General features: G+C 52.8%; 1 protein-coding gene across 1 annotated transcript in view; it reads right to left on the reverse strand.

The window, feature by feature from the left end:
* The window catches only part of lrrk1 (leucine-rich repeat kinase 1), a 404,527-nt gene that overhangs the window by 92,303 nt on the left and 289,342 nt on the right, over nt 1–22,882 (reverse strand). The window contains 6 exon segments of the mRNA XM_085968973.1: nt 1,600–1,751; nt 9,297–9,491; nt 11,965–12,242; nt 12,564–12,761; nt 14,472–14,641; nt 21,213–21,462. Of these exon segments, the coding sequence (XP_085825099.1) occupies nt 1,600–1,751; nt 9,297–9,491; nt 11,965–12,242; nt 12,564–12,761; nt 14,472–14,641; nt 21,213–21,462 (1,243 nt within the window).

The following is a 22,882-nucleotide window of genomic DNA, read 5'->3' on the forward strand; positions in this document are numbered from 1 at the left end:
TGGAACCGGTTGGAGTGTATGCCGTACTCAATCCGACCGGTGATGGAGGAGAAGAGGCCTGCTAGAGATAAGCCTTCAATCATTTTTATAGGCCCCATAGGACCAGGAGTGAGGGGAGGGGAAAGTAGGGGAGGGGAGGTAGGGCAGAAAAAGCTCTTGACAAAAATAGGTAACAGTTTCATTACAATATTAAAACGAGTCCTCATGAGAGGCGGAAAGGTATAAGTGCAGCGTGCTGCTCGTCTCACCCTGTGTCAGTATAAAGTGGTTACAGGGCGGACTGGCATTCACTGACAGGGAGCCACTATTTCACCGGAATTGCTGGACACAAACTGTTATTTTGATGTAGATTTACGTCGCTGGTTATTTTACAGCTCTTTTTTCTGTGACGTTAAGGTTGAGATATTTTCAGTTGCGTAATTTATAATATGGACATCCAACGGAAATCCCATTGTTTCTGTGTTACTTGACGGAAGAAAGAGGGGATAAAAGGAGGCTGCTGGGCAAGTGAGGCTGCATCTGAGATGGTTTGCCCAGACATGCCATTATCCACAGATCCATTACTACAGACTCAGGCACACCCACCTTGACATGGCTGAGGAAAGTAGCTTCATAGGCTACACTTCACTCGAGCTATGGGCAACGGGTCGTGCCATGTCCCAGACACCGTGCTGTGCTCTCAACGGGAAGCTGCACTCGAAAGAGCACAGGTCGGAGGGTAGAGGAGTTCTCCGACCTGGGCTACCGACTCTCCGACCTGGGCTACCGACTCTCCGACCTGGGCTACCGATTCTCCGACCTGGGCTACCGACTCTCCGACCTGGGCTACCGACTCTCTGACCTGGGCTACCGATTCTCTGACCTGGGCTACTGATTCTCTGACCTGGGCTACTGATTCTCCGACCTGGGCTACCGATTCTCTGACCTGGGCTACTGATTCTCCGACCTGGGCTACTGACTCTCCGACCTGGGCTACTGACTCTCTGACCTGGGCTACTGATTCTCTGACCTGGGCTACTGATTCTCTGACCTGGGCTACCGATTCTCTGACCTGGGCTACTGATTCTCCGACCTGGGCTACTGACTCTCCGACCTGGGCTACTGACTCTCTGACCTGGGCTACTGATTCTCCGACCTGGGCTACTGACGCTCTGACCTGGGCTACTGATTCTCCGACCTGGGCTACTGATTCTCCGACCTGGGCTACTGACTCTCTGACCTGGGCTACTGACTCTCTGACCTGGGCTACTGATTGTCTGACCTGGGCTACCGACTCTCCGACCTGGGCTACTGATTCTCTGACCGGGACTCCTTTCGAGCATGACTCCCTGCTTGGAGCTGAATTTATTCCCTGGCTTTGGATCTGTAATGTTCCGACCTCTGACTCCACACTTGCACTTTAAATCTTCACCAGCTTTCTCCAGTGTAGCGTCAGATGGTTGATGTGTAAGCTGCTGCCTCTACCGATAGATGCCTCCATGTACCACCCAAACCCCACATCCCAGAGCGGGGACGATCCCGATGAGACTTTTTATATTGACCTGATTCAGGCAGCAGGGCCAATCTCCTCGACAATCTCCTGAGGCGGTAGAACCATACCTTTCGCTTCCTTCTCCATCCCAGAAAATGACGGTGCGCTCGAGTTCTTGAGAAGGGCAGAATGAGCTTTGTTCACCACACCGCAACATGTACATGAAGACCGGAAAACTGGGATCCTGCATCAATCTGAGGGCAGAGCCTGCTCCCGGCCGCTAAACAGGAACACACGGAAAGCACAATTCGAAAGAGTTTCCTTTGCTCAAAAGTTGGTCAAATTAAAATCATAAATCACAAATCGGAGCTGCTAGTTTGGAGCAAGACAGTCAGGCCGGGATTTATCTCCACTATCCTGCCCACATCGGATGGGGAAGCTGCAGAAACAGCGGCAAAATGAAGCCATCCTGAATCACTAATGAGCCTTGACCCAGGAGAGTGGGGTCAGGGTAGTGAGCTGGAATCCCTCCCGATTGTCTGGGGGTGGGGGAAGCAGTCAAATCCAGACACTCATCTCCAGCGCTGCTCACAGATACAGACATTGCCTCTCTTTCTCTAACTGTTTCTTGGCTTCTTTCTCTCTCCCTCTAATCTTTCTGCATCCCTGTCTCTGTCTTTCTGTTCATAGATACCTTTCTCTCTTGCTCTCTCTCTCTCTCGCACTCTATGGCTCTCACACCCTGTTCTAATCATATTGTCTGTATCTGACCATTTCTCATTCCTTCCCATCACTGTCGGTGGGTCTCTTTTCCCTTCTGTCTCCACTCCTTATATTTCCCAGCGTCTCTCCCACATGTTGCTTTACTGAGTTTCTATCTCTTACACAGATGGGGGAAACAGGTACTGGATTGGAAATGGGGGCCAGGTTGGGTGGGAGTGTTACTGTGCGAGAGCTGCTGTACATGTGGGAGCAGAACTGGAGCATTGAGGCTGGGGGCTGAGACCAGTAGGGAGGGACTGGGACACGGGGAGCAGAAAGATGCCAGCCTGGTATATGGGATACGTGTTAAGGGCAAAGCAGTGATATAAGCCTGGCAGCCCGGGGGGGGGGGGGGGAAGGTTGCTGGGCCTAGTGACTTGGGGAGAGGGCAAAGACTCACATTAAGGTGGGTATGAAAGGGATGAAAGACTTCAGTTACGTGGAGAGACATTTTTTTTTTTATTCGTTCATGGGATGTGGGCGTCGCTGGCAGGGCCAGCATTTATTGCCCATCCCTAATTGCCCTTGAGAAGGATGGTGGTGTGCCGCCTTCCTGAACTGCTGTAGTGAAGGTACTCCCATAGTGAGATTTCTTTGTAATGGTTTGGTACAACTGAGTGACTTGCTGGGCCATTTCAGAGGGCAGTTAAGAGTCAACCACATTGCTGTGGGTCTGGAGTCACATATAGGCCAGACTGGGTAAGGACGGCAGATTTCCTTCCCTAAAGGACATTAGTGAGCCAGATGGGCTTTTGCGACAATCTGGAAGTTTTATCGTCACCATTACTGACACTAGCTTTTTATTCCAGATTTATTTAATTAATTGAATTTAAATTCCCAGCTGCACAGGGCCTGTTTGCATCAGCGTACGGGGATAGATACCTCAGACATGTTTTAACCATTTTCATCTTGGAAATCAGATTGTTTAATTGTACCAAATAAGTTTTTCTTGTTTCTGCAGAGATTGGAGTTTCAATGATGTTGATAATTATTACCAGTAAAATTAAATTTTTGCCAACAGAACTAAGATGTAGTAAAGTTGGTGGAATGAAGCTAATTAGGAATTCAATTCCAATCCTGTAAAGTAATTCTAATTAAATCTGATTACGGGATTCCCTCCTGAAATGATGTAAAATCTAATTGTGTTTGATGATTGGAGCACCAGGCCCACACAGGCTGCGGCCCTGGGATCCGTGGGCCATAACGCTGCCCTCCAGCACGCAGCATCAAACAGCAAGTTTAGAAAGGAGGGCCCCCATCAGGTAGGCGCGTATTCTTTTCACAGGTTGGCGTCGTCCTCCGGAGCTACACCGCGGACCGCAATCTTTGGAACAAAGTGATTGGCAAAAAAGCCAGAGGTGACATGAAGGAAAAAAACCTTTACTGAGCGAGTTGTTCTGATCTGAAATGCGCTGCCTGAAAGGGCAGTGGAAGCAGATTCAATAGTAACTTTCAAAAGGGAACTGGATAAATACTTGAACAGGAGAAATGTGCAGGGCTACTGAGAAAGGGCAGGCGAGAGCGACTAATTCAATATCTCTTTTAAAGATGGGCTGAATGGCCACTCCCACTCACCCCTTTACTGACTGCTCCTCTCTCAGTGCCGCTCCCACTCGCCCCTTTACTGACTGCTCCTCCCTCAGTGCCGCTCCCACTCGCCCCTTTACTGACTACTCCTCTCTCAGTGCCGCTCCCACTCGCCCCTTTACTGACTGCTCCTCCCTCAGTGTCACTCCCACTCACCCCTTTACTGACTGCTCCTCTCTCAGTGTCACTCCCACTCGCCCCTTTACTGACTGCTCCTCCCTCAGTGCCGCTCCCACTCGCCCCTTTACTGACTGCTCCTCCCTCAGTGCCGCTCCCACTCGCCCCTTTACTGACTGCTCCTCCCTCAGTGTCGCTCCCACTCGCCCCTTTACTGACTGCTCCTCCCTCAGTGTCACTCCCACTCGCCCCTTTACTGACTGCTCCTCTCTCAGTGTTGCTCCCACTCGCCCCTTTACTGACTGCTCCTCCCTCAGTGTCACTCCCACTCGCCCCTTTACTGACTGCTCCTCCCTCAGTGTCACTCCCACTCACCCCTTTACTGACTGCTCCTCCCTCAGTGCCGCTCCCACTCGGCCCTTCACTGACTGCTCCTCCCTCAGTGTCGCTCCCACTCGCCCCTTTACTGACTGCTCCTCCCTCAGTGTCATAGAGTCATAGAGTCATAGAGTAATACAGCATGGATAGAGGCCCTTCGGCCCATCGTGTCCGCGACGGCCATCACGCCCTGTCTAATCTAATCCCATATTCCAGCATTTGGTCCGTAGCCTTGTATGCTATGGCATTTCAAGTGCTCATCCAAATGCGTCTTGAATGTTGTGAGGGTTCCAGCCTCCACAACCCTTCCGGGCAGTGAGTTCCAGACTCCAACCACCCTCTGGGTGAAAAAGTTCTTTCTCAAATCCCCTCTAAACCTCCCGCCCTTTACCTTGAATCTATGCCCCCTAGTTATTGACCCTTCTACTAAGGGAAAAAGCTCCTTAGTATCCATCCTATCTATGCCCCTCATAATTTTGTACACCTCAATCATGTCCCCCCTCAGCCTCCTCTGCTCCAAGGAAAACAAACCCAATCTGCCCAGTCTCTCTTCATAGCTGAAGCATTCCAGCCCTGGTAGCATCCTGGTGAATCTCCTCTGCACCCTCTCCAAAGCTATCACATCCTTCCTGTAGTGTGGCGACCAGAACTGCACACAGTATTCCAGCTGTGGCCTAACCAGTGTTTTATACAGCTCCATCATGACCTCCTTGCTCTTATATTCTATGCCTCGGCTAATGAAGGCAAGTATCCCATATGCCTTTTTTACCACCTTATCCACCTGTTCCGCCGCCTTCAGGGATCTGTGTACTTGCACACCCAGATCCCTCTGACCCTCCGTCTTGCCTAGGGTCTTACCATTCATTGTGTATTCCCTTGCCTTGTTAGTCCCCCCAAAGTGCATCACCTCGCACTTTTCCGGGTTAAATTCCATTTGCCACTGTTCCGCCCATCTGACCAACCCATCGATATCGTCCTGCAGACTGAGACTACCCTCCTCGCTATTTACCACCCTACCAATTTTTGTATCATCCGCGAACTTACTGATCATACCTTTTACATTCATATACAAGTCATTAATATAGACCACAAACAGCAAGGGACCCAGCACCGATCCCTGTGGTACCCCACTGGCCACAGGCTTCCAGTCACAAAAACAACCTTCGACCATCACCCTCTGCCTTCTGCCACTAAGCCAGTTTTGTATGCAACATGCCAAGGCACCCTGGATTCCATGGGCTCTTACCTTCTTGACCAGTCTCCTGTGCGGGACTTTATCGAAGGCCTTACTGAAATCCATGTATACCATGTCACTCCCACTCGCCCCTTTACTGACTGCTCCTCCCTCAGTGCCGCTCCCACTCGCCCCCTTACTGCCTGCTCCTCCCTCAGTGTCGGTCCCACTCGCCCCTTTACTGACTGCTCCTCCCTCAGTGTCGGTCCCACTCGCCCCTTTACTGACTGCTCCTCCCTCAGTGTCTCTCCCACTCACCCCTTTACTGACTGCTCCTCCCTCAGTGTCACTCCCACTCGCCCCTTTACTGACTGCTCCTCTCTGTGTCGCTCCCACTCGCCCCTTTACTGACTGCTCCTCCCTCAGTGCCGCTCCCACTCGCCCCTTTACTGACTGCTCCTCCCTCAGTGTCACTCCCACTCGCCCCTTTACTGACTGCTTCTCCCTCAGTGTCGGTCCCACTCGCCCCTTTACTGACTGCTCCTCCCTCAGTGTCACTCCAACTCGCCCCTTTACTGACTGCTCCTCCCTCAGTGTCGGTCCCACTCGCCCCTTTACTGACTGCTCCTCCCTCAGTGCCGCTCCCTCTCGCCCATTTACTGACTGCTCCTCCCCCAGTGCCGCTCCCACTCGCCCCTTTACTGGCTGCTCCTCCCTCAGTGTCGCTCCCACTCGCCCTTTACTGACTGCTCCTCCCTCAGTGCCGCTCCCACTCGCCCCTTTACTGACTGCTCCTCTCCCAGTGCCGCTCCCACTCGCCCCTTTACTGACTGCTCCTCCCTCAGTGTCACTCCCACTCGCCCCTTTACTGACTGCTCCTCCCTCAGTGTCGCTCCCACTCGCCCCTTTACTGATTGCTCCTCCCTCAGTGCCTCTCCCAGTCGCCCCATTACTGACTGCTCCTCCCCCAGTGCCGCTCCCACTCGCCCCTTTACTGACTGCTCCTCCCTCAGTGTCACTCCCACTCGCCCCTTTACTGACTGCTCCTCTCTGTGTCGCTCGCACTCACCCCTTTACTGACTGCTCCTCTCTGTGTCGCTCCCACTCACCCCTTTACTGACTGCTCCTCCCTCAGTGTCTCTCCCACTCGCCCCTTTACTGACTGCTCCTCCCCCAGTGCCACTCCCACTCGCCCCTTTACTGACTGCTCCTCCCTCAGTCTCACTCCCACTCGCCCCTTTACTGACTGCTCCTCCTTCAGTGTCGCTCCCACTCGCCCCTTTACTGACTGCTCCTCCCCCAGTGTCTCTCCCACTCGCCCCTTTACTGACTGCTCCTCCCTCAGTGTCACTCCCACTCACCCCTTTACTGACTGCTCCTCCCTCAGTGTCGCTCCCACTCACCCCTTTACTGACTGCTCCTCTCTCAGTTTCGCTCCCACTTGCCCCTTTACTCACTGCTCCTCCCTCAGTGCCGCTCCCACTCGCCCCTTTACTGACTGCTCCTCTCTCAGTGTCGCTCCCACTCGCCCCTTTACTGACTGCTCCTCCCTCAGTGTCGCTCCCACTCGCCCCTTTACTGACTGCTCCTCCCTCAGTGTCGCTCCCACCCGCCCCTTTACTGACTGCTCCTCCCTCAGTGTCGCTCCCACTCGCCCCTTTACTGACTGCTCCGCCCTCAGTGCCGCTCCCACTCGCCCCTTTACTGACTGCTCCTCCCTCAGTGTCACTCCCACTCGCCCCTTTACTGACTGCTCCTCCCTCAGTGTCGCTCCCACTCGCCCCTTTACTGACTGCTCCGCCCTCAGTGCCGCTCCCACTCGCCCCTTTACTGACTGCTCCTCCCTCAGTGTCTCTCCCACTCGCCCCTTTACTGACTGCTCCTCTCAGTGTCACTCCCACTCGCCCCTTTACTGACTGCTCCCCCCTCAGTGTCACTCCCACTTGCCCCTTTACTGACTGCTCCTCTCTCAGTGCCGCTCCCACTCGCCCCTTTACTGACTGCTCCTCCCTCAGTGTCACTCCCACTCGCCCCTTTACTGACTGCTCTTCCCTCAGTGCCTCTCCCACTCGCCCCTTTACTGACTGCTCCTCCCTCAGTGTCGCTCCCACTCGCCCCTTTACTGACTGCTCCTCCCTCGGTGTCACTCCCACTCGCCCCTTTACTGACTGCTCCTCCCTCAGTGTCGCTCCCACTCGCCCCTTTACTGACTGCTCCTCCCTCAGTGTCTCTCCCACTCGCCCCTTTACTGACTGCTCCTCCGTCAGTGTCACTCCCACTCGCCGCTTTACTGACTGCTCCTCCCTCAGTGCCTCTCCCAGTCGCCCCTTTACTGACTGCTCCTCCCTCAGTGTCGCTCCCACTCGGCCCTTTACTGACTGCTCCTCCCTCAGTGTCTCTCCCACTCGGCCCTTTACTGACCGCTCCTCCCTCAGTGCCGCTCCCACTCACCCCTTTACTGACCGCTCCTCCCTCAGTGCCGCTCCCACTCACCCCTTTACTGACTGCTCCTCCCTCACTGTCGCTCCCACTCGCCCCTTTACTGACTGCTCCTCCCTCAGTGTCGCTCCCACTCGCCCCTTTACTGACTGCTCCTCCCTCAGTGTCACTCCCACTCGCCCCTTTACTGACTGCTCCTCCCCCAGTGTCACTCCCACTCGCCCCTTTACTGACTGCTCCTCCCTCAGTGTCACTCCCACTCGCCCCTTTACTGACTGCTCCTCCCTCAGTGTCGCTCCCACTCGCACCTTTACTGACTGCTCCTCCCTCAGTGTCACTCCCACTCGCCCCTTTACTGACTGCTCCTCTCAGTGCCGCTCCCACTCGCCCCTTTACTGACTGCTCCTCCCTCAGTGTCACTCCCACTCGCCCCTTTACTGACTGCTCCTCCCCCAGTGCCGCTCCCACTCGCCCCTTTACTGACTGCTCCTCCCTCAGTGTCACTCCCACTCGCCCCTTTACTGACTGCTCCTCCCTCAGTGTCGCTCCCACTCGCCCCTTTACTGACTGCTCCCCCCTCAGTGTCCCTCCCACTCGCCCCTTTACTGACTGCTCCCCCCTCAGTGTCCCTCCCACTCGCCCCTTTACTGACTGCTCCTCTCTCAGTGCCGCTCCGACCCACCACATTGCTGCTCCCAGTGGTTGCTGATTTTTCATTGGCTGCTGTTTGTCATGGATTCCCTTTATTAGGAGATTGAGGGGCTGATCTTGCCCTCTGCCTGGGCCCTGAGCCTGGGCCTTTCCCTGAGTACTGGGCCTGGGTGCTAGGTGGGTGCTCGGTACCCAAAATGTGCTCTGTCAGCAGTGACTGAACCACCTGTATTTTCAGGTTCAGGTCATTTGAAGGCAGAGCCTAGCACCTGAGGGAGGAGGAGCATCAGCTGCTGCATCAGAGTTGTGAGGCCTGAGCTTTGTGCCTGGGGAATAAGAACGGGTTTGGCGTTTGTTCCCTTACTTATTGCGATACCTTTTCTCTCCACTCTGTGAAATGCCGTGGAATGTTTTCTACATGAAAGGAAATTAAGAATACCAGTTGTCGACCTTTCACCTTGCTGCCCCATCACCTGTGGGTCATGACCTTGTTGACCTTTCACCTTTCTGCCCCATCACCTGTGGGTCATTACCTTGTTGACCTTTCACCTTGCTGCCCCATCACCTGCGGGTCATTACCTTGTTGACCTTTCACCTTGCTGCCCCATCGCCTGCGGGTCATTACCTTGTTGACCTTTCACCTTGCTGCCCCATCACCTGCGGGTCATTACCTTGTTGACCTTTCACCTTGCTGCCCCATCACCTGCGCTTCTTTACCTTTTCAGGCTTCGTATCCCAGCACTCGACCATCAGGTTGTGCATTCTGTAGAACTGCACTTCCTCCAGGGCTCCCAGCAAAGGCCGCACTCCTTTCGACAGCTTTTTAGCAATCTGTGCCTGGTGCTGTCCGAGGACTGGCCGCTGTCCAGACAGCAACTCGTACAGGACCATCCCATATGAAAACATGTCAACCTTAAAAAAAAGTCGATTTATTTGTCAGAATGTTTGTAAACTTATGCCATGCTCATTTGCAATCCATTCATCAATTGGAAATTACACTCTCACAGAAAAGTTCAATTTTTCACGATTCTTTCAGGAATGATCGGGTTAATGTTTCTCTTACATGTTTTTTAATCCTTATTGTTCTAGATACCTCAGATTACTTCTGCCACTAAGCCCTTGCTCCAACATCTTTGCAAGTTTTCACATCTGCTCGGACATCAGGCGAGTTTTGTTTACCCATAAAATAAAAGGTCTATAAAATAATGAACAGGCTGGCCTGTTGATAGATTATTCCAGTTTAACAGATTGGGGAGGATCGGGGACAAACTATGTAGGTATGAGGGGCAAGTTGGCTAAAGTAGATTAGGAAACTAGATTAAAAGATATGATGGTAGCTAAGCAATGGCAAACATTTAAAGAATTAATTCATAATTCGCAATGAATAAACAAACCCCTGAGGAATAAAACCCCCATGGGATTAGTGGTCCAACCTTGGCTAACAAGAGAAGTTGAAGATAGTATTAGATTAAAGGAAGAGGCTTATAATGATGCCAAAAAGAGTAGTAAGCCTGAGGATTGGGAGGATTTTAGAATTAAGTAAAGGATGCCTAAGAAATTGATAAAGAAAGAGAAAATAGAATATGAGAGTAAACTAGCAAGAGACATAAAAAACAGATTGTAAAAGCTTCTATAGGTATGTAAAAGGAAGAGATTAGTGAAAGTAAACATGGGTCCCTTAGAGGCAGAGACAATAGAAATTATAATGGGGAATAAGGAAATGGCAGTGACATTAAACAAATACTTTGGCCATGAAATTCGGCTCTCTGTAGCGCCGGTAGTTTTGGTGGGCTTTGAAGAAAAAATGGCATCCGCCTCGATTTCGCCCACTTCCGACGTGTCCCACACTGACCGCCATCTTGGTGAGGGTGAAAGCGTGAACAGTATGTGTGTGCGTCGGCAGTATGCAGAATAGGCAGATCGTGACGTCAGTCAGCGTGATCTGTCATTTTCAAACTCGCCACTCTATTCAACGCCCTCTCCTAAATACACACAGCTGGTCATGTGTTCAGCTGCAGAGGAGACCCACCACCAGAGCTACTTAAAGCGATACATCCAACTTGCAGGTAAGTAGCTTATTGCTATGTACTGGCTCTTGCAGAGTTTGTCGGAGTACTTGGGTGCTGAAAGAGATTTCAAAAGTTGGTAAATGTGCAGCGAGTGCTGCTGGACATTGGGAAGGTGTTGGCCGCTACTGGGAGGCCTCTGAGTACACCACTTGCCCCAGTCATGGGGCTCTAGTTGTATTCCCCCTTGGGCTGCAGCATGACAGAGAGACGGAGCAGAGGCAGCAAAGACAAGCTGCTCGCAGAGGGAGGAGGAGGAGGAGGAATCCTCTCAGCAGGCGGCCTTACCCACCTAGGGTCTTCAAGGAGCACTTCTCATACCTGCACCGAAGCCAGGAGCAGTGGCTCCCCTTCAAAAAGGAGTTGGTCACAGAACTCTGCCACCTCTTGGAACCAGACCTACAGCCTCAGAGCAGGGCGATGACGGTGCTGCCAGTGGCCCTCAAGGTGACCATGGCCCTGAATTTGTTCACCAGCAGATCCTTCCAGGCTGGAACAGGTGACATAGCAAACATCTCGCAGTTCGCTGTGTATTGCTGCATCCGGGAGGTCACAGAGGCTCTGTACGCTAGGAGAGGGGACTTCATTGTCTTCTCCCTAAACAGAGAGAAGCAGGAGGAGCGCGCATGTGCTTTGCCAGGATGTCGGGCTTCCCCGTGGTGCAGGGTGCCGTGTGCAATGTGTTTGGGTGATGGTGCAAAGTGGGAGGCTGGCCAGGAGAGCATTGGAACAGTCGAGTCTGGAGGTAACAAAGGCATGGATGAGGGTTTCAGCAGCAGATGAGCTGAGGCAGGGGCGGAAACAGGCGGTCATGGTGAGGGAGAGGATATGTGGGAGGATGCTTATCTCAGGATCAAATAGGACACCAAGGTTGTGAACAGTCTGGCTCAGCCTCAGACAGTTGCCAGAGAGAGGGAACGGAGTTTGTGGTGGGGACCGAAAACAATGGCTTCGGTCTTCCCAATAATTAGTTGGAGGAAATTTCTGCTCATCCAGAACTAGATGTCGGACAAGCAGTGGGGCAAAGGGAGTGTCGAGAGAGGTGGTGGTGAGGTAGAGCTGGGTGTCGTCAGCGTACCTGTGGAAACTGACACAGTGTTTTCGGATGATGTCACCAAGGGGCAACATGTAGATGAGAAATAGGAGGGGGCCAAGGATAGATCCTTGGGGACACCAGAGGGAACGATGCAGGAGCGGGAAGAGAAGCCGTTGCAGGTGATTCTCTGGCTACAATTACATAGATAAGAATGGAACCAGGCGAGTGCAGTCCCTATTATTGTGTATTGCAATGCTTTGGAAAAACAAATTCCGCTTCATACCTTTTCATCATAAACAATGCCAGGCATGACTTCAGGTGCCTGATATCCAGGAGTACCTTCTACTCCAAGAGCTCCCTCATGGAATGACTGACGAGATATCCCATAATCGGACAGTTTCACATTCACTGGCTCTGTCACATCCAGACTCCAAACTAAAACATTATCAGACTTCAGGTCACAGAAGATGATGTTTTTTCTGTGCAGATAGGCCAGCCCGACTGCAATTTGATAAGCTATTCTGTGAGTTAGCATGTGTCCCAGGGGCATAAACCAGGCGCCTGTTTGAAAGAGAACAACTGCTTTAGGTTTACACAATGAATAATCTGTAGTTCACTTCAGGTAACCGTTCTTTCACAGACTGATCAGACTTAAAATTAGGATAAATAGTGAACTCTTACTATTCAATAAAGGGAGTCAGCAGATCCACAACAAATCCTGCAGTTGTGTTAAATCCGCTTCTAATTTTCCATTCGTACAGTGCTAGTCTTACTCTGAAATCCAAATTTGCTTCACATTTTACCCTGTTTCCCAATAATTTCAGATTCTACAGGTCGCATTATCTGCTATTCACTTTGCGTTGAAGTGTTTTTCACTGTTACCTTTCGAGTGTTCAGTCAGCACTGTATTGAGACTGCCCAATGGAGCCAGCTCCAAGGCGAAGCAAAGTGGGTGAATACTGATGCCAACCAGCGACACGATGCACGGGTGCTGCATGGAGTGAAGCATGCTGGCCTCCTGACGGAACTCGGAGAAGTTCCGCAATGCCTCCATGGCTTCCAGGTGCCTGAACATTGAATCTGAAATGGAAGATTGAAAAAAATAACTTTCTCCAGTTATACTAAAGTGGGGAACAGAGACCAAGGATATTTCCAGGCTTTGAGTTTTGTTAAATTCTACTTGTTCCCCTCTCCAAGTCACACACCATCCTGACTTGGAAATATATCACCGTTTCTTCATCATTGTCGCTGGGTCAAAATCCTGGAACTCCCTCCCTAACAGCACTGTGGGAGCACCTTCACCACACGGACTGCAGCGGTTCAAGGAGGCGGCTCACCACCACCTTCTCAGGGGCAGCTAGGGATGGGCAATAAATGCCAGCCTTACCAGCAGCACCCACAGCCAGAGAATGAATATTCAAAATAAAATCTCACACTGCCAACATTTAATAATCTTTAGCACTAGTTTAAGAAACATTGCACAAGAAGCCGGCCCTGCCCACAAAACTGTCCACGCCTCCAGGATGAATTAATCACCATTGGGAGTTTCCGCTAATTGTGCTCATTTGCAGGCCTTCGAGGAGGCTCCAAGGACAGTAATAGGCACGTTTTACAGGCTTTTCGAACATAATGTTTTAAAAATTTACTAAGAAACTGACTACTGTACCCCAATATAACTAGCAAATGGTTCTGGATATTTCTTAAAAGTCATTATTGGTCATTTAAAATCAGGTTACAGGTGGTGGAGTGACACGGTGATTAAAAATGCTTATTGTTTTGTGACAAACCCATTTTTGGCCGTGTTAATCAAACTGCGCCCACTCTAAATATATCAAGGAATCATTTTTAAAGCAATTTTTTTTTTTATTACATTTTAAAACGCTGCCTGATTGCGCTGGTTCATGGCAGATTTTGCGTTTGATGAAATACAAATGAGTTTAAGCAGAAACTCGAGAGAAAAAAACACTCCTTAAAACAGGCACAATTTTGAATCGGGAAATTGCGCCCAAAATGTGCTGGGAATTGCGCTGGTTGGGTTACAGCTCAAGTTTCCACTAACATTATTTGTATAATTTTAAAGGGAGTGGGACAGGTTCTGGAGGATGAGGAACTGACAGGGTTACGGACAAAAAGCGGGGGTGTGGGACTGAGCATGATTGCTCTTTCAAAGAGCCGGCACAGGCACGACGGGCCGAATGGCCTCCTGCTGTGCTGTAAGTTTCGATGATTCTATAATTCTATGATCAACGTTACATCTTCCATGAACCAGCGCAGTCGGGCAGCGTAATAGAATGGAATCGTTTCTTTTTTCTTCTTTCCATTAAAAAGTATTCCCTGATGTATTTAAGAGCGGTAAGCTGGTGCAGGTTTACTAATACAGCCAAAAATGGGTTCATCACTGATAAGAGGCAACTTTGAATCAGAGTGTCCAGTTCTCCACCTGTGAGTAACCCCATTTAAAATCACTGAAAATTACTTTTAAAAAAACTATACAGAACCATTTACTAGTTTCATTGGTGTACAGTAGTCAGTTTCTGAGGAAATTCAATATTTTTTGAAATGTAAAATCTTTAAAAACGTGCCTGTGTGCCTAAGAGACTGAGCGTAATTTAAAGAGCCTCCCCGAACCAGCGGAATTACGCAAGTTCAACCTGGGGGTGGGGCCAGTTTAGTGGGCGGGGCCTGACCGCGCTGATATTACGAGCTTAAAGAAACGGAAACTCGAGCCCAAAGACCACACTAGTGACATTCAGATTTAAAATACAAACACGCTTATTCCAGGATATTTACCTGTGTTGAACTCATCAGATTGCTGTCGACATTTCTTGAAGTGGAACATCTTGACTGCGATGGGCGTTGTGTTGTATTTTGCTCTGTACACTGTTGTCCCACTCCCTCCCTGTCCCAGGATATCGCTTGTCGTTTCACTCTGTTCTAAACAATTCATTTCCAGAAACAACCTGTTTAACAACATTGCACCTTGTTACAGAAATAACACTGCAGCAAACTGCTCATAATCCAATTCACACAAAGGCAAACAAGGTGAAAACTATTTCCAGCATCCGCAGTATTTTGCTTTTGTGATAGCTATTTATACTAACTTTCTGTTAAAAAGGGGCAGGAGGCATATGTTGGTCAAACTGATGTAAACACAATTATTTAATAAGCAAAACATTTGCCATACTCCCACTGTAGCTCCATGAAGTTACATCATGAGGAGTCAGCAATGGCAGTTCTGAAGGGACAGAACGTGTTTGCTGTGGTCCTCTTGTCAGGTTTTTTCCACGTTTCTTATCGCTGTTATGCATCTCTGTCTGAGGGAATTGTGCAGCCCTGACTGTTTTATTTTGTAGTTATCGTCTTCGCTTGTAGTGCTGGCCTTTGTCACTGAGCGTCAGCACAGGAATCCACAGTCAGGGAGAATAGTCTGTAAAATCGGGTGCACCATTTGCACTGACCTACTTACACACAAATCACATTCCTGGCCTCGTAGTGGGGCACAAATGTTCTGAAAACAGATTTTTATGAGTTTATTAAATAAAAGATAAACAAGTGAGTGAGCCACACATTTTTATTCTTGACAATGCTGCAGTTAGATTGTAGGATCAGCAGTGGCAGACATTTAAGGAGATATTTCATAAATCTCAGCAAAGGTATATTCCAGTGAGAAAGCAAGGCTCTACGAGAAGGATGCACCATCCGTGGCTAACTAAGGAGGTTAAGGGTGGTATTAAATTGAAAGAAAAGGCAGACAATGTTGTGAAGATTAGTGGGAGGCCAGAGGATTGGGACATTTTTCAAAACCAGCAAAGGATGACTAAAAACATTATAAAGAGGGGGAAGATAGAGTATGAGAGTAAACTAGCAAATAATATAAAATCAGACTGTAAAAACTTCTACAGCTATATAAAAAGGAAGAGAGTAGCTAAAGTAAACGTTGGTCCCTTAGAGGATGAGATTGGGGAATTAATCATGGGAAATAGAGAAATGGCAGAGCCTCTAAACAATTATTTTTGATCGGTCTTCACAGTAGAAGACACTATAAACATCCCAATAATAATAGATAATCAAGGGGCTATAGGGAGGGAGGAAATTAAAACAATCTCTATCAGTAGAGAAAAATACTAGGCTAATGGGGCTAAAGACCGACAAGTCCCCTGGACCTGATGGTCTACATCCTAGGGTCTTAAAAGAAGTGGCTGCAGAGACAGTGGATGCATTGGTTGTAATCTACCAAAATTCCCTGAATTCTGGAGAGGTCCCAGCGGATTGGAAAACCACAAATGTAACACCCCTATTCAAGAAAGGCGGGAGACAGAAAGCAGGAAACTATAGGCCAGTTAGCCTAACATCTGTCATTGGGAAAATGCTGGAATCCATTATTAAGGAGGTAATAGCAGGACATTTAGAAAATCATAAGACAATCAAGCAGAGTCAACATGGTTTTATGAAAGGGAAATGGTGTTTGACAAATTTGCTAGAGTTCTTTGAGGATGTAACAAACAGGGTGGATAAAGGGGAACCAGTAGATGTAGTGTATTTGGATTTCCAGAAGGCATTCGATAAGGTGCCACATAAAAGGTTACTGCACAAGATAAGAGCTCATGGGGCTGGGGGTAATATATTAGCATGGATAGGGGATTGGCTAACTAACAGAAAACAAAGAGTCGGGATAAATGGGTCATTTTCCGGTTGGCAATCAGTAACTAGTGGGGTGCCACAGTGCTGGGGCCTCAACTATTTACAATCTATATTAATGACCTGGCTGAAGGGACCGAGTGTACTGTAACCAAATTTGCTGCTGATACAAAGATGGGTGGGTTAGCAAGTTGTGAGGAGGACACAGAGAGTCTGCGAAGGGATATGGACAGGTTAAGTGAGTGGGCAAAAAATTGGCAGATGGCGTACAATGTGGGAAAATGTGAGGTTATCCACTTTGGAAGGAAGAATGAAAAAGCAAATTATTATTTAAATAGAGAGAGACTACAAAATGCTGCAGTACAGAGGGATCTGGGGGTCCTCGTACATGAAACACAAAAAGTTAGCATGCAGGTACAGCAAGTAATTAGGAAGGCTAATGGAATATTGGCCTTTATTACAAGGGGGATGGAGTATAAAAGCAGGGAAGTTTTGATGCAACTTTTGGTGAGACCGCACCTGGAGTACTGCGTACAGTCTTGGGCTCCATATTTAAGGAGGGATATACTTGCATTGGAGGCAGTGCAGAGAAGGTTCATTAGGTTGATTCCTGGGATGAAGGTGTTGATGTATGACAAAAGGTTGAGCAGGTTGGGCCTATACTCATTGGAGTTTAGAAGAATGAGAGGTGATCTTATTGAAACATATAAGATTCTGAGGGGAATTGACAGAGTGGATGCTGAGAGATTGTTTTCCCTAGTGGGGGTATCTAGAACTAGGGGGCATAGTTTCAGAATAAGGGGTCGCCCATTTAAGACGGAGACGAGGAGGAATTTCTTCTCTCAGAGGGCCGTGAATCTTTGGAATTCTCTTCCCCGGAGAGCTGTGGAGGCGGAGTCAGTGAATATATTCAAGGCGGAGATTGACAGACATTTGAACTACAGGGGAGTCGAGGGGTGTGGGGAGTGGGCGGGAAAGTGGAGTTGAGGCCAAGATCAGATCAGCCATGATCTTATTGAATGGCGGAGCAGGCTCGAGGGGCCGATTGGCCGACTCCTGCTCCTGTTTCTTATGTTCTTAGGATCGCCAAATCTGGCTGGAGGAATTCCTGCAGGTTTAATCACATGATATTCTGACCACCTGATGTCGGACCATGGAGGGGGAGACTGGGAGAGTGGGAGACTGGGGAGACGGGGGAGACTGGGGAGAGGGGGAGACTGGGGAGAGGGGAAGAGTGGAAAATGGGGGAGAGGGGGAGATGGGGGAGACTGGGGAGAGGGGGAGACAGGGAGAGGGGGAGACAGGGAGAGGGGGAGACAGGGAGAGGGGGAGACAGGGGAGAGGGGGAGACAGGGGAGAGGGGGAGACAGGGGAGAGGGGGAGACAGGGGAGAGGGGGAGACAGGGGAGAGGGGGAGACGGGGAGAGGGGGAGACGGGGAGAGGGGGAGACAGGGGAGAGGGGGAGACTGGGGAGAGGGGGAGACTGGGGAGAGGGGGAGACAGGGAGAGGGAGAGTGGAAGACAGGGGAGAGGGGGAGACTGGGGAGAGGGGGAGACTGGGGAGAGGGGGAGACAGGGAGAGGGGGAGACAGGGGAGAGGGGGAGACAGGGGAGACAGGGGAGAGGGGGAGACAGGGGAGAGGGGGAGACGGGGAGAGGGGAGACAGGGGAGAGGGGAGACCGGGGAGAGGGGGAGACAGGGGAGAGGGGGAGACTGGAGAGGGGAGAGGGGGACAGGGAGAGGGGGAGACAGGGAGAGGGAGAGTGGAAGACAGGGGAGAGGGGGAGACTGGGGAGACTGGGGAGAGGGGGAGACAGGGGAGAGGGGGAGACGGGGAGAGGGGGAGACAGGGGAGAGGGGGAGACAGGGGAGAGGGGGAGACTGGGGAGAGGGGGAGACAGGGAGAGGGGGAGACAGGGAGAGGGAGAGTGGAAGACAGGGGAGAGGGGGGAGACTGGGGAGACTGGGGAGAGGGGGAGACTGGGGAGAGGGGGAGACTGGGGAGAGGGGGAGACTGGGGAGAGGGGGAGACAGGAGAAGGGGAGACAGGGAGAAGGGGAGAGGGGGAGACTGGGGAGAGGGGGAGACTGGGGAGAGGGGGGACTGGGGAGAGGGGGAGACAGGGAGAAGGGGAGACAGGGAGAAGGGGAGAGGGGGAGACTGGGAGAGGGGAAGACTGGGGAGAGGGGGAGACAGGAGAGGGAGAGTGGAAGACAGGGGAGAGGGGAAGAGGGGGTGACTGGGGAGAGGGGGAGACAGGGAGAGGGGGAGACTGGGGAGAGGGGGAGACAGGGAGTGAGGGAGAGTGGGAGACAGGGGAGAGGGGGAGACTGGGAGAGGGGGAGACTGGGGAGAGAGGGAGAGTGGAAGGCAGGGGAGAGGGGGAGACTGGGGAGAGGGTGAGACTGGGGAGACTGGAGAGAGGGGGAGACTGGGGAGAGGGGGAGACTGGGGAGAGGGGGAGACAGGGAGAGAGGGAGAGTGGGAGATAGGGGAGAGGGGGAGACTGGGGAGAGGGGGAGACAGGGAGAGGGGGAGACTGGGGAGAGGGGGAGACTGGGGAGAGGGGGAGACTGGGGAGAGGGGGAGACTGGGGAGAGGGGGAGACTGGGGAGAGGGGGAGACAGGGAGAGAGGGAGAGTGGTAGACAGGGGAGAGGGGGAGGACTGGGGAGAGGGGGAGACTGGGGAGAGGGGGAGACGGGGAGACAGGGAGAGTGGGAGATAGGGGAGAGGGGGAGACTGGGAGAGGGGGAGACAGGGAGAGGGGGAGACTGGGGAGAGGGGGAGACTGGGGAGACTGGGAGAGGGGGAGACTGGGGAGAGGGGGAGACTGGGAGAGGGGGAGACTGGGAGAGGGGGGTGACAGGGAGAGAGGGAGAGTGGGAGACAGGGGAGAGGGGGGAGACTGGGGAGAGGGGGAGACTGGGGAGAGGGGGAGACTGGGGAGAGGGGGAGACTGGGGAGAGGGGGAGACAGGGAGAGAGGGGGAGACAGGGAGAGAGGGGGAGACAGGGAGAGAGGGGGAGACAGGGAGAGAGGGAGAGGTGGAAGACAGGGGAGAGGGGGAGACTGGGGAGACTGGGGAGAGGGGGAGACTGGGGAGAGGGGGAGACACTCATTTTACCCCCGCCCAATTTCACTCTACATTGAAGTGAATGGAGAGTAAATCTGGACGGGTGTGAAACCAGCGAACCAAACTCAGCTGGTTTCTGAATTAAAGTGCAGGAGAGGGGCCAAAGTGCCAACATTCCCTCAGAGTCTCCCTTTCCCCTGGTCTCCTCGGTATTCCCAGTGGAGTGTTGGGTGTGATATTTATGATCAGAAAGGCGAGACAGAGCCATCTACCCACAAGGAGCTGTGTCCACTTATAGAACTCAGACAGCTGAAAATAAACAGCTTGAAACCAAATGAGTGAGAGTTAATAACAGAGCAGCCAGGACTGGGAGGGGGCCCGTGTGAGGTCACTGAACCTGACCCCACACCACCCCCCACTGCTGGGTGTGGGGCTCGCTGCTCCCCTCTGTCCCACCAGCCACACAGATGGCTTTTGTAACATTTGCATACTGAATTATCATTGGCCTGCAGGCATCTGTAAGGACTGCTATTGTTTAGAAGACCCAGGGGGTCCTGACTCCATCTTGTCCACATGGTGCTGTGTGATTGGGATCACAGACCTGATGCTTCATAAAAGAGTTTAAACTGTAATACTCCGTTGTCCTGCAATTTATTATTTTTGTACAAAGTGTGCAAAACAAGACAGTTTTATTTTCACATCTGACCACAGGGCAGCCTGCAGATTGAGGCTGGCATTCTCAACATGGCCTCAGCTCACAGCAGCCTGTGCTGTAGGGACTCTATTCCCCAGGGCTCCATTCCCCAGCCCCCAGGGCTCCATTCCCCAGGACTCCATTCCCCAGGACTCCATTCCCCAGGGCTCCATTCCCCATTCCCCAGGACTCCATTCCCCAGGACTCCATTCCCCAGGACTCCATTCCCCATTCCCCAGGACTCCATTCCCCAGGGCTCCATTCCCCAGGGCTCCATTCCCCAGCCCCCAGGGCTCCATTCCCCAGGGCTCCATTCCCCATTCCCCAGGGCTCCATTCCCCAGCCCCCAGGGCTCCATTCCCCATTCCCCAGGGCTCCATTCCCCAGGGCTCCATTCCCCAGCCCCCAGGGCTCCATTCCCCAGCCCCCGACATTGCCAGCAACCCGTCAGCAGTTGTTGCCTGACTATTTACATTGAGAGAAGGGAACATGATCCCAATAAAGAATAGGCAACTATCAGCTCCCCGTCCCTCCTCCTTCCCACCCCTCTCCCCACCCACACTCCCCTCCCTCTCCCCACCCACACTCCCCTCCCTCTCCCCACCCACACTCCCCTCCCTCTCCCCACCCACACTCCCCTCCCTCTCCCCACCCACACTCCCCTCCCTCTCCCCACCCACACTCCCCTCCCTCTCCCCACCCACACTCCCCTCCCTCTCCCCACCCACACTCCCCTCCCTCTCCCCACCCACACTCTCCTCCCTCTCCCCACCCACACTCCCCTCCCTCTCCCCACCCACACTCCCACCCCTCTCCCCACCCACACTCCCCTCCCTCTCCCCACCCACACTCCCCTCCCTCTCCCCACCCACACTCCCCTCCCTCTCCCCACCCACACTCCCCTCCCTCTCCCCACCCACACTCCCCTCCCTCTCCCCACCCACACTCCTCTTCCTCTTCTGTTGCTCGTTCTCCCCCAGTACAGCATTGTTATTTTTTATCAATCTTTCTCGAGGTTACAGTAAGATATAAAACAATATTTTTTACACAGTGGCACCAGAGGTCAGGATGCACATTCCTGAGGCCCGTTCCACCTCCGCGAGATCCGCACATGGTCCTTACCGGGCTGGGAAATCAGTCATAAAAAGTTCAGGAACCAACTCGTCCAGTGGCACAGGGGTGCTGGGGTGGTTCGGGCACTCGATGTTTGTGTGTTTGATGGCAGTGAGCAGGCAGTCCTCCATACTGAAGTAATGCAGGCCCTGTGCCTGGGAGTGGATTTGTGTTTCCCCTGCGGCTGTGGGGGTGCAGTGAGGGCAGGGAACGTACTGTTCAACCAAAGGAGTCCCATCGGCTTCACTGGCTGTAAGAGCTGCAGGTTACACAAGGGGTTAAACCCAGATTCCTGTTCGTTACAGAGTCCCTCATTCAGAAAGGACAAGACAAAAATAAGAAAAGCACTCACAGAAACACTTTAAAATAGCAAAAGACCAGAATAAACTCTGGGCTTTACACTGATGGTGATTTTTTTTAATGTATTTAGATTGAAATATTTAAATTATTGCTGTCCCTTTCATGCTGCAGTCTGTCCCACCGAAATAAAACAGGGCGGCCACAGTGTAAGTGTTGGCACAAGTTAATCCACTGCATTCTCAGGAACAGCGCGGCAAGAATCAGGCGCTGAACCTGGGCAGGGGAGAGGGAGGGAGGGAGGGAGGGAGTGGGAGAGGGAGGGAGGGGGAGAGGGAGGGAGGGGGAGAGGGAGGGAGGGGGAGGGGAGAGGGAGGGGAGGGCGGAGGAGGGGAGGGAGGGAGGGAGGGGAGGGCGGAGGAGGGGCGGGAGGGGGAGAGGGAGGGAGGGGGAGGGGAGAGGGAGGGAGGGGGAGGGGAGAGGGAGGGAGGGGGAGGGGAGAGGGAGGGAGGGGAGGGGAGAGGGAGGGAGGGGGAGGGGAGGGGGAGGGGAGGGAGGGAGGGGAGGATGGACGGAGTGGGGGGGCAGGCGGGGGGAGGGGAGGGAGTGGGGGAGGGCAGAGGGAGGGAGGGGGAGGGGAGAGGGAGGGAGGGGGAGGGGAGAGGGAGGGAGGGGGAGGGGAGGGAGTGGGGGGAGGGAGAGGAGGGAGGGGAGGGTGGGGGAGAGGGAGGGAGGGGGAGGGGAGGGGGAGGGGAGGGGAGGGAGGGGGAGAGGGAGGGGAGGGAGGGGGAGGGAGAGGGAGGGAGGGGGAGGGGAGAGGAGGGAGGGGGAGGGGAGAGGGAGGGAGGGGGGAGGGGAGGGAGTGGGGGAGGGCAGAGGGAGGGTGGGGAGGGAGGGAGGGCGGATGGAGTGGGGGAGGGCGGAGGGAGGGTGGGAAAGGCAGAGGGAGTTGGGGAGGGAGGGGAGGGGAGGGATGGAGGGCGGAGAGAGGGAGGGCGGAGGGAGTGGGGGAGGGCGGAGGGAGGGGAGGGCGGAGGGAGTGGGGGAGGGCGGAGGGAGAGGAGGGAGGGGAGGGCGGAGGGAGTGGGGGAGGGCGGAGGGAAGGGAGGGAGGGGAGGACGGAGGGAGTGGGGGGGAGGGCGGAGGAGGGGAGGGCGGAGGGAGTGGGGGAGGGCGGAGGGAGTGGGGGAGGGCGGAGGGAGTGGGGGAGGGCGGAGGGAGTGGGGGAGGGCGGAGGGAGTGGGGGAGGGCGGAGGGAGTGGGGGAGGGCGGAGGGAGGGGAGGGCGAGTAGAAGGAGAGGGGGAATCTCCTATCCGGGGGGCTAGAATCTGAGGTGGAACCAAAGATGTTCTCAGTTCCCACCCGATGTAATAGTTGGAAA

Source organism: Somniosus microcephalus, chromosome 27 (assembly GCF_052327205.1).
Source record: "Somniosus microcephalus isolate GS21.2 chromosome 27, FLI_Smic_1.0, whole genome shotgun sequence".
NCBI classification, from domain to species: Eukaryota; Metazoa; Chordata; class Chondrichthyes; order Squaliformes; family Somniosidae; genus Somniosus; species Somniosus microcephalus.